The sequence below is a fragment of the Sitodiplosis mosellana genome, unplaced genomic scaffold, assembly GCF_009176505.1.
Source record: "Sitodiplosis mosellana isolate CC-2019 unplaced genomic scaffold, AAFC_SMos_1.0 Smas_scaffold_11, whole genome shotgun sequence".
In the NCBI taxonomy this organism is placed as follows: domain Eukaryota; kingdom Metazoa; phylum Arthropoda; class Insecta; order Diptera; family Cecidomyiidae; genus Sitodiplosis; species Sitodiplosis mosellana.
The window spans coordinates 2085437-2102226 of record NW_022595253.1 but is presented as its reverse complement, the minus strand read 5'-3'; the positions used below and the strand labels follow the sequence as shown (position 1 = coordinate 2102226).

At 36.1% G+C, this 16790-nt stretch overlaps 1 protein-coding gene across 1 annotated transcript; it reads left to right on the top strand.

The window, feature by feature from the left end:
- Positions 1-10864: 10864 nt before the first annotated feature.
- LOC129567588 (protein yellow) lies at positions 10865-16041 on the top strand. The gene is made up of 3 exons (XM_055444669.1): positions 10865-11348; positions 14188-14575; positions 14700-16041. The coding sequence occupies exons 1-3, from the start codon at positions 11108-11110 to the stop codon at positions 15757-15759; spliced, it is 1689 nt and encodes a 562-aa protein (XP_055300644.1). The 5' UTR covers positions 10865-11107; the 3' UTR covers positions 15760-16041.
- Positions 16042-16790: the final 749 nt, after the last annotated feature.

The following is a 16790-nucleotide window of genomic DNA, read 5'->3' as shown; positions in this document are numbered from 1 at the left end:
CTCTCTCTCTCTCTCTCTCTCTCTCTCTCTCTCTCTCTCTCTCTCTCCTTCTCAACGCTTCAAACATGCCACACACCTCGCTCTCATCCTTCGTTCCAGTTTCGTGAGCCGTTTTATGAATTTTTCGGTCTTCAAAAAGTATGTGTGTTTGGTCTCTTTTTCTTCTCGGGTAATTTGTTAAATCACATGAACCATGATCGCTGTCGCGATTATCTTACACACGCCAATCCCCCATTTCCTTGTATTCATCTCATCGAGAATTTCGTACAGTACAACACTTCTCTCATCAACAATCAGTTTCAAACCGTTGTTTTCGTGTGTTATTTTTGTGTTGTTGTTGTTGTTGTTGGTTTTGTCTGTACCTTTTTCTCACTCAGTGCACCCGCTGTCTCAACAAATGAATGCCTTTTCTCGCTTGATATCCACTTGAATTCAATGCGTATAAAATTATCTTGCTCGCTAAATGGCCTGTCTATAAAAGAGGAACAACTTGCGCGAGAAAATTCACGGATTATATTTACACTTTTTTTAAAGGTGTTTTTAATGTGAGAATCGAACATAAATGTTGCCAACTACCAATGGCGCACCGCGGTAGTGAAGTCGCTGAAAGCAAATAGCGTGACTGTTGACACCCACACTCAACAGCAAATTGCCCAGCACGTTCATTCGACCGAGTAACAAAGGATTAAATGTCGTAGCGCAGCAACAGCAACAGCAAAAAGTGCAATGAATGACGATGGTCATTGATCACGCGGACGCAAGATTAAGCGCAATACAATACAATTTATCGCTCTTTTTGAACCGACAGTTTGTGCTTTTCTCAACTCGTTGATTGGTTCATTCATGAAATGGTGAACAAGCAATTCGACATGTTGAAAACAAATTTTCATTCATGTTTGGCAAGGGTCAAGCGATATGATCGACAGACAATTATTTTGTTTTCGTCAGTTTTGGAATTATGTTTGCTGCGCCGTCGCATGAAAAGTTGACCCGCTTTTCGAGAGGGAGAATGAAAAAAGAAACAAACTGACATAAAATGGATTGGCCTGTCTACAGAAAAGCTAAAGAGGATTTTTTGTGTACGGAAATATGTCAATTTAAGAAACACATGATTCGATTTAACGATAGCACACAAACAACGAATGCAACGAGGGCACTAAACATCTTATTTAAACAATCCATTTTCAACGCTTGGCTGAACTTGTTGTGACAATTTACATTGTATTATCGCTTCTAGCCAATCTAGAATTTTAAACAAGAACACATGATATGTCAAAATAGTCGAGAAGAATTGATTGTGAGGGGAAAAGTGAAGTTGATCTTGAAGTTTTAATCCACTTAGAACTTAAAGAGGACTTGAATATCCTATTCTTCTTCTAAACTAAATAGAAATTTCTCCAGTTTTTTTCTTTAGATTTTTTGTTGCTGAAAAGAAGTTAAAACTCAGAGAAAAGTAGCCCAAGTACACATTGATATTCTGATAGAAATTCAACTTTCATTGAAAAAATTACGTTCATTTCGTCTACAAATCATTCCAAACAAGGCGTTTTAGTCTCATTTCAATTAATCCAACAGCAATAACTATTTCCTCTTTATGAATAGACTGGATTAGACATCGATGGATGGTTGAACCATCGTGTCTAAAAACAGTCTTGGGAACCAAAACGGCGGATTCTCGATAACTTTCAGCGCATCACACATTTAAATGGTATGGATTTTGATACGTTTGGCTACTTTTTTTTTCTCAGTCAGTTAAAAAGCCATTGAAGTGAAAACGCAAATATCGTGTATCGCTTTTTAATCGGAAAAAGTGGCTGAATCTGAATGGAAGTGCGTGCCGAGCTGATATCATGTGCGAAGATGAATAAAACGTACAAAAAATGATTTAATGAAAAGGAATGAGAACGAGGCGAATCGGGAGAAAAAGAACACAACAAAAGACACACCGTACCGTGAAATTCATTTCAGAGAGCCGTTGGTGAATCGTGCATATCGCTGAGGTGCGCGCACTGGTATTCGGTGAAGTCGAAAAAAAGAACACACCGCATATATATGTGGTTGCCAAGAGATAAATTATAATCGATAAGAAATCGAAATGTGAGCGGCAATTTTAATTTAGTTCATTCCATTCATAATCTGAATGTAAATACGATAATCGCGAGTCTATTTGGAGTGTGTGTGTGTACGTGTGACTGGAGGTTTTCGTGTTTTAGCGCGTTCCTCTCTCGTGTAATCGATGTAAGTGCAGTGAAATTTAATCGCCGAATCGGTTGGGCACCTTTTTTTTCGTTCATCAGATCAGGATCATATGATGCTTGGGTTTTAAACACATCGACGAAACACACTGAGCAGATTATGATCGATTTGGAAAGAGTGTGTGCATCGAAAAATCGTTGGCTTTTAATAATATTGACAAATTGACATTTCTACCTGTTTTTGTAATTCGTAATTTAAGTGAGTGTGAGTAGTGCTTCATGCACACAACTCCCTTTTGCAGTTAATGCATTGTGTCTTCTTACATGAAATACGAGTGCCGTGGCTACTTACACGCAACACTTCCATTTCGAACCACAACGAGACAAAGAGATGATCGAGTCGTTCAATGGGCAATTTACAATTGTTTTAGCGAACGAATGCACAAACGGAAGAAAAATGGCAAATTATGTTAGCGATGCACGCTTTGACTGTTTGCACTGCAAACATTTTTGGCAGTGGCTGTTGTGTCATGCTGAGTGAGACAGAGAGAGAGAGAGATATGCTTGGCCTGAAAAATAAAATCAATTTTCAAGATGAATTAAAGATGATATTCTTTCCTCTGAGCCGCATTTCACGTAATTCGTCACTCGAGCTCGTATCTCTCTCCTCTTTCTTAACAGATAAAGGGAAAAAAACTTGTCACTTTTCATCTTTTTCCATTTGCTTTTTTCTCTCTTTAATTTAATTTAATTTGCCTGGTTTCTTGCATTTTAATGCCATCGGTTTTTTTTCCCTTTTCTTCTCCTTTTCGAGTGTCTCCATTTGATATGTTCATACAGAGAATGTGACATTTGGATAACAGAAGTTGTTATCGAACTGGATTTGAAGTGTGCGATCCGAGAACAAGTGAATGAGAAGTGAACCAGTGCATACTAATTCGTATCTCTGTCTTTTTATATTTTGACAGTTTTTTTGTCGTCGTCGTCGTCGTCATTGTTGCCTGCAGCGTTGTAATGCAATGAATCCGTGTCATTCATTTATTCGGCTTGAGCCTCTTTCATGTCTTAATTAAATCGTAACGACAATGTTCAATTGCCTACGTATGTGTGTGTCTTCTTCATTGCGTTACTTTGTAATTGAATTGTTTCATACGGATCCAGCTGTTCACGCGGTCACCCCAAAAACAAGAATGTTGAGAATTAATTCGGCAAAAATGATTTGAATCGAGGCCCAATCATCATTATTGGACTGCGAAGACGACAACACTCATTCATTTAATTGATTGCAATTGGATATTTTTTGTGTGCTCATTTGATGCTGTCCGTTGATTACATTTTTCTTGTGAAATAGCATTGCGTTGGCTCGCATTTCTTATAGTTGTATCACAACTACAATTTAAATTAAATTAAAGTGTATCGCGTTGATTGAAGAGCGAAAAAAATTGACGCATTCTAACAGCGGTTCTCGTAATTCAGTTGTCAGACAACTTTTCGCAACTGTTTCTCGGCGTGTTTTGCTTCTTTTGTGCTTTGGATCCTCGAGAAAAAAGAAGAAAGTCTTTGGCGTTTTCATCCAGATTTTGTGTAGTTTGATCACGTTTTTCAGGCCACGGTTCGAATGTAGGTCTCGAAAAAAGTCGGAACCAACTTTTTTTGCCGGCAATTTTATTGAAAAACTTAACGGGGTTTTTCAATCAAAGGAATTTCATCGAATGATCAAACGGATTTGGCGAAGGTCAAAAGAAGTTTACCACTCTATTCAAAATGCATGGTTTACGACCACCACCGATTTAATTCACAAAATCATACACATATCGCCACAATTAATCTCAAATGAACTGGCAATAACTCTTTCAAAATTTCCAACGAAATCTCGGGTGAGATAGAAAGAGCTTATATGTGCGATTTCCTTCTTCAAACGCATCGAAATGAGTATGTATAAATAAATATCGGGATCATCAATAAAATGGTGATTTGAGCCGTAGAGAGAAAGAAAACAGTTTGAATGAATTCTAGTATCGGTCAGTGTTCAGCAACGACCTGGACCGTATAATAATTATCGTCATAATAATAATAGAGGATGCTTGATTTTATTACGGGTTTTGATGAAACTAAGGCACTACATTGTTTAATTTCAAGTGTATCGTTCGTTTAGCTCTCCGTTTTACTCGATCGTGTGGATGTGGTGCACAAGGCACCAAATGACGGTGTAATGCACACAAACTGAAGTAGAGAGAGAGAGAGAGAGCACATCGGAGGCTCGTTAGTATTATGTTATTTTGCGCCTCATGCCAATGCCCACAAAAAATATTGTTGTGTATATCTTGTAATTAGTGCAAAATAATTCCAAATGACGAACAATTTATGACTGGACGCTTTTTTCCATCTTCCTTCTATCTTCTCCAAAAAAAAAACGAGAATAACACGAAAGACGGTGCAGGAAAATCGACTCATTTCTTGTGTTTGCGCATTGTTATTATACGTTTACATTGTCTATTCTCTAGAGGCTCTTGAATCGTTTTCTTTTTCGAAGACCAAGAGAGAAGAAATGTATTTATGAGCGATTGCATTTTGAGAAAAAAGTTTTTTTTGCTGCTACTGCTGCTGCTGCTGCTATTGAAATTGTTGATCAAGTGATTGCTCAAATTATAGGATTATTCGTTATTGAACTCAATGATCTACATTTTTTTTGTTTCGGTTTCTCCTTCGTCTTCGCCGTAGTTGAAAAAGAATATATCTATGGGATAACAGTAGTTTTATTTCGCTTAATATTATGTAATGATAGCAAAATGCCTATTCATTAAATGTTGCAGTTTGTCTATAACCATCTCCACTACCTTCGTTGCCGCATCGCATTTTGAGACGTCGAACTGTGTGCGATTTAAATTACATACCATTTATTGGAGAAGAGTCTTGAGCCTCCTCTCTTGCTTCAAGTTGATTTGTTATTGTGCGCTCAAACAACCGTTTCAAGCGAATCACTTCAGGTTGTTGTGTCAATCACTGTTTTGATTTTCGCTAATCAAACACCAATTCCATGAATTTATTTGGAAGAAAACAACGAAACAATGTGCCATTTTGCTCTTTCATTCAAGCATTTCTCTCTCTTTCTCTTTCTCTCTTCGATTCAGTTTTTTTCAAATTTCACCATTTTTTGCTGAATTGAATCTGTTTAATAATAAATTAAGACAATTTTCAAACGGCCACGGGGCACCTGCTCTTCATCTATTTGATTATGTCATTTTTCGTTCCAGAATAGAGTGCAATGATCGACTGAAATATCTGAGCTCATAAAACGACTATCTATTTGTCCATTCAGGTTCAGTTTCAATGGTGTTCCTTGTTCCGTTGGCGGTTCAAACAGAAAAGAAGACGAGAAAAAAAATATGCAATGATAACGTATGAGATAGATTATGCCATTTTTTATGAAAACGATCTGCAACAATATTTACCTCAATCAATGTTAACACAATCAACGCATGCAAACAAAGATGAAAGAGCATCTCCGGCACGCAATCAGCACACTCAACAGTTCGTTCTTCCGCATTTTGAATGAACAATTTGAACCATTCAAAAGGCAGCGCACCGAAGCAAATGAAGAGATTGCATAAATTCGGGCGTTTATTCGATTAAACCATTGAATAAAAGATGGCGCTGTTTTTCAATTCGGTTTCTCTACATCTCTCATTCTTAACCAATCCACAAATATTCCACTAGAGAAGAAATCGTGCATCGTCATAGTTGCTTTTATTTTTGGAATTCTTTACCTGCGTCAATTTCTATTGAATGCTCGAACGAAATTCCTTCGGTTTTCCCTATTTCTCTTCTCCGTTGTTTTTTGTCCTTGTTATTGTCCAGTTTCTCGCCAATCAATTTTTCTCCGTATTTCATTTCGACCCAACAGGAATTTCCAAATACCATTGCTCGAATCTTTCATTTATTTCGTTCGACTGCACTTCAAACACTGCATAAACAATGGTTCTTGTGACGAGAAAGATCATCGACTCCATTTGAAGTAGCATTGAAACCGAAACATAGTCAAAACACTAGTTCGCTCGTTAGAAAAATATGATTATATTTTATTGACAATTGAGCCGGAGTTGCAGGAAGGTCAAGTGTAATAGAAGAAATAAAATATTTTTACTTGTTTTTAATCAGAAAAAAATCTTTTTATGGTGCCATTAAACCATACACAGCACGATTTTACCAACTGGAATGAAAAACTTTTTTCTCATTTTGTTCCGCAAATCATTCGCCATCTCTGCTGTTGTAATCGAATCGTTCCCTTTGATAGAACAATTAAAAAACATAACAGAATCAAAGAAATAAATCAAAACAAAATCAAATCAAATCGAACATAATTCAGATAACGTCAGTTTCAATTAAATATATTTGTTTTTACTAACCTTAACAGTAATAACACGTGAAGCGTGCAATATGCAGAACCAGTGCATTGCATATCGGTGTACGTATGATTTGCATTGAGTGTCGACACAGTTAAGCGTTGAATAAGAGCACATAAGTGGATAGACGATGTCTATGGTCGATTTCCATTGAATGCGGAATTCGGAGGCAACGAAGAGTGTACGTGATGCCAAGTGAATTCGAATGCTGTGCGGTGCGCATCAAGCATAGTGTCATGAATCAAATTTACGTAATAACTTTGTGTTCGTTTCAATGTGGAGGCTAAAGTCTCGTACACACATATGACAAAAATTCAGCCAAACAACTTGTGCCGTTTGAAGACCGGTTTTTCCCATTGTACTACATTGCTGAATGGTAATACGCACTCCGTTCTAAATGGCACTATAAAATACCAGCCATAATCATCTGGTTGAATGAACGTTGTTTATTGTGTGCTTCAACACTTTTTGCACAAATGGTCTCACTCTCGCTCTCCGTTGTTCCGTTTAGCAGCCGGAAAACTGTTTGCTTCAATGAAAGAAAGCCATGTAGCCACTTTGACACTGAAATAAATCAATTTAACTAGTTATAGAATTAGTTCTGTAATGATGATGTATGATTTACTGTTGTTCGCAGGTAATTTAAATTTACGCATGATTAAATCGCATGTCTTCTTTCAGTACACTGCAGTGCCGTCTATTTTGTATATTGCATTTTAATAGAGTTTTTAAAGAACTAAACTGTTGTTTCGCATGAAAATTGAGTTTACTTCTATATTGCAGCAAATTTAGTTTGAGTTTTGATGTAAAATGTCATAATTCAGCATATGGAAACTGTAATAAACTGCCATATTTTCACCGTTTTTTTTTTGGATTGAATAACGTAAATTTCGAGCTTATGCTTTGGAACAAAGAGAAACAAGAATCAAGAAGAGATTTTGATGAAAGATAAGATTCACATTTCTCTGCACATTTTCGTATAAAATTCATTTCATAGCTTCAATCAGTGCATGTTTTTGTTGCATCAGAATTGGGTACATAAGAATGTCCCACCTGATGTGAAAACAATTTTTACGCAAAATAGTTTCAATTAAAAATCAATTAATTCACCATTTCACGTTCGTTGCGAAGAAGAACAACATGTTTCAGTTTGCAATTTTTTTTTTTCAATTAAGTGCTTATGTAATAAACTTTTTATTATCACTTCAATAATTTTTACTATGTTTTTATTTTATCATTTTCAGTTGATAAAATCTGGTGTGTGGTGAAGTGGAGGCTTTGTTTTTTTTTTTGTAAACAAAAGTGAGTAGTTTCATCGAATTAAATAGGCATTATAGTTGTATGAATTGTTTGTGAACTACGCTAATGTTTACTTTACATTTAACTTGTCGGCATCGTTCTCTTTCAAACCTGCCATAATAAGGTTAACCAAACCAAAATGGATCGATCCAAGAAATGTTTGTTCTTATCTCGTTCAGAAGATAACAATATGTATGAACATCGTGTTCTTCGTTAAACCTTGATTAATCATCTAGATATATGCTCGGTGAGTCGATGGCCATTCACGTGTGAAAAAACATGTTGTTGAACAATTGTACGAATTACCTGCGATATACTTATGTACATGAGTGTTTTCCACGCTACAAATAGACGATGGCTCGTCAATTTTTTAATTGTTTTCTGCTTGGTAAAATTCAATTTATCTGGCAGTTGTATGACAACATTGCAATTGATACGTCATACCTACATTTCCGACCGGACTGATTGTGTCAAAAATCGATTAAATTATAAATTGTTCCTCATTGCAAAGGCTTGTTATTCTTTTATAGGTTGCCATCAATTGTAAGGCTCACAATACGAGCAAATACATTCAAGTACAAGACATTTGGTTCGACGATATATTTTAATTAAACTTGATGAAATAATCAAATATGATTGCATCCAAGAAGCAATGGCCGCAGCAATTTCCATGGAAACACTTTGGGCTGTACAGTGTACGTATAATGTTTCAAGTGTCCATCCAATTTAAAAATAAAACTGGACTTGACTTAGAGATTGAGTGATATTTATCACATGTGCTGCCGTAGCGTACGTTTTGTACTCATGCGGAACGCAAAGCGTGTGAATCAATATATGTTTGTGCTACTGGAATAACAGGATTTTGTTAACTGCATTGATAGTGTTAACATGCGTAAATTGAATATGCACTTGTACCTCCAAGTTCATTTGGTTCATTTTTTACCTTCAATTTGTTTTATGTTGAACAAATTTTCTATATTTATAATGTATAATGATGTGTCTTTGCGAATTTTTTCACTCATAGGGGCATTTGAGTCTCGAATTATTCATGGAATCGCTATAATATTTTAGCAATAAAAAGTCAGTATTATGTAATACTGACTAATGGAATTCGAGCAAAACGAAAATCGTCATAAAAAATCCGAAAAATGTCATGATATTCGGACGATATACTCATATCAAGTATTCGCCAGTATTCGCGAATTCGTTCATCATTCGCGTCAGGTGTACATGTCATTTACTTACCAACTATGTATTCGCATTTACACATTCGTAGGCATTAATTCGCAGATAATTTCATCTAATCGAGTAATATTCGTGCATTCGCATCATCAAATTATGGTCTTCACACGCAGAGTTAAATTTCCCATGTTTCCTCATCGTACGAAATTTGCACTCTTCAACTATCGATTTCATATTTAAAAAAAAACGATTGAAAAAATAATTACGAAATTAATGATCCGGTTCTTCGACCAGACTTCATTTTGCCAGAGGGTGATGATAGAAAGCAAAAACACGTCAAAATGGACTATTTCATCATTTTATCATTTAGAAAAAAACATATGTAAATATTATTTGGTTTGATTCGAATATATTTTGTATCCGACATCACAAAAGACATTCTATTTTCGAAACACATTCATCGTACCAAAAGCAAAATTCCCGAACGGTATTGTTTCATTCGATTAAGCAACGCAACGGCTACGCACTGCTCATTACACGAATGACTGGCTATTAATTTCACTATTATGCAGTTGAGGTTTGTGGAATATGGACCGCAATTTATGTAAAGAAAATACTTAACCATTTTTGTAGCGATTTGCGTGGTCTGGCAGCAGGAGCTCATGCAATCAGAATCAAGTGGAATGTTTTTGACAGAAAACGGTAAAAAATGAATATAAATTAAGAAAAATAGTTGATGTGAAAGTTCGGATTGTTGGTAATTTACCCAACAAACTTTTTCATTTGTTCAAACTATGGCGTTTTGCCATTTCAGCCCATGCAATTGCTTCCGTAGAGAGTTTGGTCACTTTCTTTCACATGATGCATAAAACAACATATGTAACAATGTAACATCACGAAACAGAGTGATCATTGTGTCTACTGTATGATTCTTAGATTGATATATCATTTGGAGTGTCACATGGTCGCCAAACTCGAAATCGGAAGCGGAAACCAAATCACAATAAACAAGTGGGATGGAAAAAACCAGCCGGCATTTAATTGCGTGTACTGAGACTTGCATTTCTCATCTATATGCATAATTCAGTTGACTTAGTCTGCTCAGAAAACCCATTGTTACCCAAGTAAAACGTAGAAACGGTTCGTAAGGTATCAACACCTTTGCATATACCTTGTGTATACATTCATAGGAGTGAATGGTTTTTTTCTCTCTTCATCCTGTCTAACGCAAATGTTTACAGCAAAACAAAAACAATAACAATATTCGTTCGCTCCAATGCATCTATACGCAAGATATACGCAAAAGTCTAGATGCCTTATGAACCGTTTCTTTGGTTCACTCGGGTAGCCAGAGTTATATTTATCTTCTCTTTTCATTCCATCTGATTAAACACTCAACATAGAATGCTTGGGTTATATTTTTGCAAACCATAATTGTGCTTTGTTTACGTTCGGAGTTTATTGAAGCACGCGATTCGTTCAGTCGGTACAAGTGTTTATTAGCTAGTATTCGTGTTGAGAAAAACACACAACTACAGCCTACTTTTTTATGGAGCCATGCGATTACTACACGCAATTTGATAACGGCCTTTAGTTGCATTCAGTCGAACACATGGCGGTTTGATTTTTTTCTCTTCAGTTTGACAAACGCACTTGCTTCTATGGCTTCAAAGACGCTTGTGCTTATTGCAAATGCTATATTTGGCGCGCAAACCAAGTCGTTGTCGTCGTCATCAGACGGTGGGGATTTGATTTTGGTTAATTTATTAAAGGCGGCTCACCGTCAACTCACACAGTTATTCCACTTAGAACCATTGAATAGGTACTACTGAAACGACACTTCGTATCGAAGAAAAACGTCGGAAATTTAGTGAAGTGGAAAAAAAAATTCTGAAAATTCGAACAAATTAGAATTAATCATTCTCACTTAAAACGGAGCGTGCAGTTGACAAAACAGTTAATTGGAATTGAATTTTCGATTAAAGTTTAAATTGACTCAAATCGAAATCAATTATATTTGAATTGGAAATGATTTTGAACATGAAAAGTGTGGTTTTTTGGTGTTTTACAGCGTTTTTTGGACTGTCACACGCTGCTTTTAAATTAGAAGAGCGCTACAGTTGGAATCAATTGGATTTCGTTTTTCCAACACGAACGCTTAAAGATATTGCACTCGCATCGGGCACATACATTCCGCAAAATGCACTACCTGTAGGCATCGAACATTGGGGCAATAAATTATTTGTTACTGTGCCGCGCTGGAGAGACGGTAATATCACGATTTTTCTTATTCTCGGGTGTTATAAATATTTTCATGATACACACATTTATTCAAGAGTTAAAGCATAGAAAATATTATGACTGATGGGCACAAATTGAAAGCCTGTTTTTAATATTATTGATCGATTCCAATAAAATATTTTTTGCATTGTAAAAAAATTTAATGAACAGATAACGAATAACTTATTGAATAATAAAAGTTATTCAGTCGATTTAATTTTTTCGCTTACATTTAAATTTTTCACATTTATTTCCACTTTGAATTGATGGGCTCTGGGTGATTCTCAAATTTCTCAGAAAAAAAAAATGTATCAATTTGTTGTACGTGTTAATATCATTGACCTGCATTGAAAATTTCAATATTTGAAAAGGTGTATTTTATCCAAATTGAAATCCTGAAGTTGCATTTTCAACTGATCTTGATTCTGGATTGGAGGTCAAAATTATTCTTAGTCCAAAAGTGAAGCAAATGCATTTTTTCTGGCATTAAACACGACCAAAAATTCCTTGAAAAGCCATTTTACCGTTATTCGTGTGTCACGCTTGAGTCTCTCATTATAAGACCTGCCAGTGACAGGCTCGACACCTGTATTTCCTTCGCAAAGGAGATATGAAAGCAAAAAGTGATAATTGGTTAAACGCTTCAAATTGAGATGAATGCTCTGGTAATATATTCGTTAACACCTTTAACAGTGCAGCAAAAATCGACATGTTTGCAACCAAAATTACAGTAAATTAGAGACGGAATTGAAGCATTTGAAACATGCAACGGCCACCTATGGCTCTTTCGCCTCAGTTCCAATCAATTGGAGTGAGCATTTTTGTCCATTTTGCAGTCTCTTTTCACTTTCTTCTACAATCAAAACAAATCAAAACCGTGTTAACGGCTGCAACAGTGATAAACTCTCTTATATACAGTCTACATTCCAACTAAACCAGACGTGTTTTATTTCACTTGCTCTACCACTGTTGCAGCCGTTAACAACCGCAAATATGCGATCCAAATGAATTGAATGTTGACTCAACTAGAAACCACAACGATTATTACTCTCTACATATTTTCTTGATTTGATAAACGTTTTATGCACGCAATATAATTGTATACCTCGAAACTGCATTCAAATTTATTTTTTATGGAAGAATTTATTAACAATCAAATTGTCAGGTGAATTTTTATAAGAAAATTTTTTCTGGTAAAAAAAAACACCGTTTCAAACTGTGATATGTTAAATGAGTTTCATTGCGAAATTGACATCATTTGACGGAAAAAACATAATTACTGTTGCCAGTTAAAAAATCCTATTTTTATTACACTAATTTACTTCGAATTAAATACATTGATCCCATACAAATGACATTTGAATCGAAGTTCTTACGACAAAAATTCAATTGAATGCCACTCTTATTTGATTGATCTGGCGCAGTTATTCAATATCGTTTCAATGCTATGTATTTATTTTTCAATGCAACGCAATCAATAAATTTGAAAGCCCTCTAATTACCAACAAATATGTCAATGCAAAAATTGTTCATGCGCCACGAATTTTCTTACACTATCAACCTATGTACGAACTACTTGTTTGACCACTAGATAATGTTCAATGTTCAATTTTCCAATTGCAAGAACATTTAATCTAAATGATATTATTGCTGATTATAATATGATAATTATCATATGACAGCCTAAGAACAAAATAACAACTTCTGAACTCTTTGCCGATAAATGAAACGAAAAAAAACTTAGAGCAAACAAGAAACAAATGGAGTTGCGAGCTAAAGTGGGCATTGAGCAGAAGACACGTTTTTCTCATTTTTTTCGCTACTGGAAAAAGACAGCGACTAGGTGTCTTCGGCTTATTTGTAGTTATTTCCATTTTCTACAATATTGCCGAAGACACCTAGTCGCTATCTTTTTCCAGTAGCGAGAAAAATGAGAAAAACCTGTTTTCCGCTCAACGGAAGTTGTTTCCGCTAAGTTTTTTGTCATTTCATTTATCGGCAAAGAGTTCAGAAGTTCTTTTTTCATCCTATGGGTGTCATATGAAGCCCATAAGATAGTGTGAAGTCTCAATTTAATTAAATTTTCACTCACAGGTTAAGTTGTGAATTAAATGATTTGTTTTGAATTGAATAAAACAAGTTGACGAACATTTATGTCCATCAATCACTTCCAAAAAATGCTACACTTTCCATCAGATCATGATTCGATCTTGTGCATGTCTCAGATCAAACTGGTGTTTTAACATTTTCGCGAAATACTTCAAGCTCAAATGCTATAAACGGTAGCTATTTTTCGGTTTGTCCAAAAACAAAACTCGAATGGATTTGATCTACTTGTCACGTGACATTCACAAAATGAAACGATTGTTGCGTTTCGTAAACACTTAGATTGAGCTAACGCCTTAATTGTAAAAGCGTTTTTATGGACCGAAGTGTATCTTGATTTATCTGGATTTGTTTTGATCGGTTTTTTTATGAGAATGTCTCGGTTTTTTATAAAAATATTATCATTTATTTTGTCTTTGGCCTGTCAGTGACCAAGAATGCGCAACGAATAAGTCGCAAAAAATGTTGAGCAGGTTTTTAATTGGAAACGAGTTATTTTCGAAAAAGAAAACCTGTTGCTTATGTTGAACTTTTTTTTTTAATGATTAGCATCACATGAAGTGTTGAATATGTATTAAAAATGTCATTTCTCACTCAATCTTTTTGACAAAAAATCGTATAATTTCTTAGAGCGAAAATTAAAAAAAAACAGCCAGATACAAATTACTCTAGCTCTGACACACAAAAAATTTTAATTCGGTCAATTTTCTTTGCAAAAAAAGGCATTCCGGCAACATTGACTTACATCGATACCACCCAAACGATAAGTGGATCTCCGCAATTGATTCCGTACCCAGATTGGCGTTCGAATGCAGTTGGTGATTGTGTGAATGGTTTGAACACTGTTTATCGCATCAAAGCGGATCGATGCGGTCGATTATGGGTTTTAGATACAGGAACCATTGGTATTGGCAATACAACGCAGAATGTGTGCCCGTACAGCATAAATGTGTTTGATTTGGCAACGAATACTCGCATCAGGCGCTATGAATTCCGAGCGGAAGATACAAATGCAAATACATTCATCGCAAACACAGCTATTGACATCGGAAAGAATTGTGAAGACACATTTGCTTACTTTAGCGATGAGCTTGGCTATGGATTAATTGCGTAAGATTGACTTTTTCCCGTTGATTTGATTTGTAAAATGAAATTGTTTTGTCAAAATTTCGAAATTATCATAAATTTGTTTTTGATCTGTTTTTTTTTTTCCTTTTTCTCTCCATTCCAACAGATATTCATGGGAGCAGAATCGTTCATGGCGTTTCGAGCACAGTTACTTCTATCCGGATCCCTTACGTGGTGATTTTAATATTGGTGGTTTGAATTTCCAATGGGGAGAAGAAGGTATATTCGGAATGGCTCTTAGCCCAGTACGAAGCGACGGTTTTCGTACACTATTCTTCAGTCCATTGGCAAGTCATCGTGAATTTTCCGTATCTACTCGCATTTTGCGTGATGAATCTCGTGTGGATGATAGCTATCACGATTTCTTCTTCTTCCCGACTGAAAGAGGTGCAAATTCACACACAACATCTCGGGTGTGTAGCGATGACGGCATAATGTTATTCAATTTGATTGATCAAAATGCGGTCGGTTGTTGGCACACATCAATGCCGTACACTCCACAAAATCATGGTACCGTCGATCGTGACGATGAAGGATTGATTTTCCCGTCCGATGTGAAAATTGATGAAAATCGAAATGTGTGGGTCATTTCTGATCGCATGGCAAACTTCCTAATTTCCAATTTAGATTACAACGATGTCAACTTCCGCATTTACTCGGCACCGCTACAAACATTGGTCAGTGGCACAACGTGTGACCTAACCAATCGAATTTCCAGTCGATTCGGTTTGAATTCGATACTGTCGTCCAAACCAAACACAAATCTCTTTGGCAACGGGCTGGGCGCATTTAAATCTCTGAATACAAATCCGCTTGCGTCGCCACAATCTCTGCAAAATTTACAGTCGATCAACCAACCGTTGAATGCACAAGCACTTCAAGTGCCGCTTCAACCAATTACACAGATTTCACAAATCACACCAATCGCCCAAATTTCACCAGTTCAACCGTTGATTTCGTACGATGTACGAGAACCGCACAGTCTCTCCGCACAATCTTACGGCACAAAATTGCCAGCCGTTTTTTCCACAAAGGCAACTCCGCAAAGCGCATACTTCAAAGGCAGTATTTTTGGCACATCACAAAGCCAATCGACGGCTGATTTCACAACCGCTTTTCAAAACTTACCAAAGAGCCCGAGTTGGTGGACGACGCAATTGTGGTAACACACAGACAGTGTGTATTTACTCAACAACAGGGTTCATTGCACTTATTGTATACTTTGAATAGCGATACATGACACAATGATGTGTCAACATACAAATGACGCAGTTATCGAATAGCCACCTGATTTTACTTCTTTCAGTTACCAATTTTAAGAGACTTTCCCTTTTCTAGACATTTCCTTCCGTACTTTTACTATTAGATGCACAAACTACGTAGCAAAATCATGTAATGCATACTTACTCACCGTTCAACAGGACTTACCCTATGCGATAAATTATTTTTGTAATTATTTTGTAATAAAATTCTTCCAAAAAAAATGCGTTTCATTGAATAGGATACTTGTAGGAATTTAACTTTTTTCTTAGTCTTCTGAGCCTTCACGTGATTTTTTGTTGGAATTTTTTCTTTCATTTTAGTCTCTTATAAGAGACAATGGGTATACGTATTTCATATCAAAAGACGTTCTATGTAGCCTAACAGCAACGGCTTATTGATTTTAATCAACACGATCTGAACTTGCCCGAAAAATGTTTGTGGTGTTTTAAAAATGCCGGCATGTGTTTGTATCACAGTGATGCCATCACCTGATATTGGCGCGAGTGAAATTTCAATGTGATCATGCCGAAAGCAAATATTTATCCGAACGAAGATGTAATATGCGTGGATTTGGCTAACTTCCACACTTCTGCGTCGTTAATGACCCTTAATCATAGTACTTGATTCGAAGATGGTTGTTCAACAGCGAGCGTGCGACAAATAGATGATGATGTATATCAACGGAAAATGATTTGTGATGCGATTTTTTTTCCTTTACTGGATTTTTCTTGCCACAAAAAATTGATTGTTACGCCACAAAATTAATGTTTATGCCGTGCTCGTCATGCTAAAAGCTGTTCTTAAATATCGATTAGAATACATAGCCAGTGCCTTGGGCGCTGCCGACACACCATAGAAACGAGAGCAGAAAAACATTGTTCGCTTGTTGTCTTTCATCTATAATTTAAAGTGCGACCGACAACACATCACAATA

Excerpts from the sequence above, each read along its gene's own strand:
- LOC129567588 (XM_055444669.1), top strand. The coding sequence starts at position 11,108 with ATGATTTTGAACATGAAAAGTGTGGTTTTTTGGTGTTTTACAGCGTTT. Across the intron at positions 11,349-14,187 it reads TGTGCCGCGCTGGAGAGACG|GCATTCCGGCAACATTGACT; the intron begins GTAATATCACGA and ends TTGCAAAAAAAG. Across the intron at positions 14,576-14,699 it reads CTTGGCTATGGATTAATTGC|ATATTCATGGGAGCAGAATC; the intron begins GTAAGATTGACT and ends CCATTCCAACAG.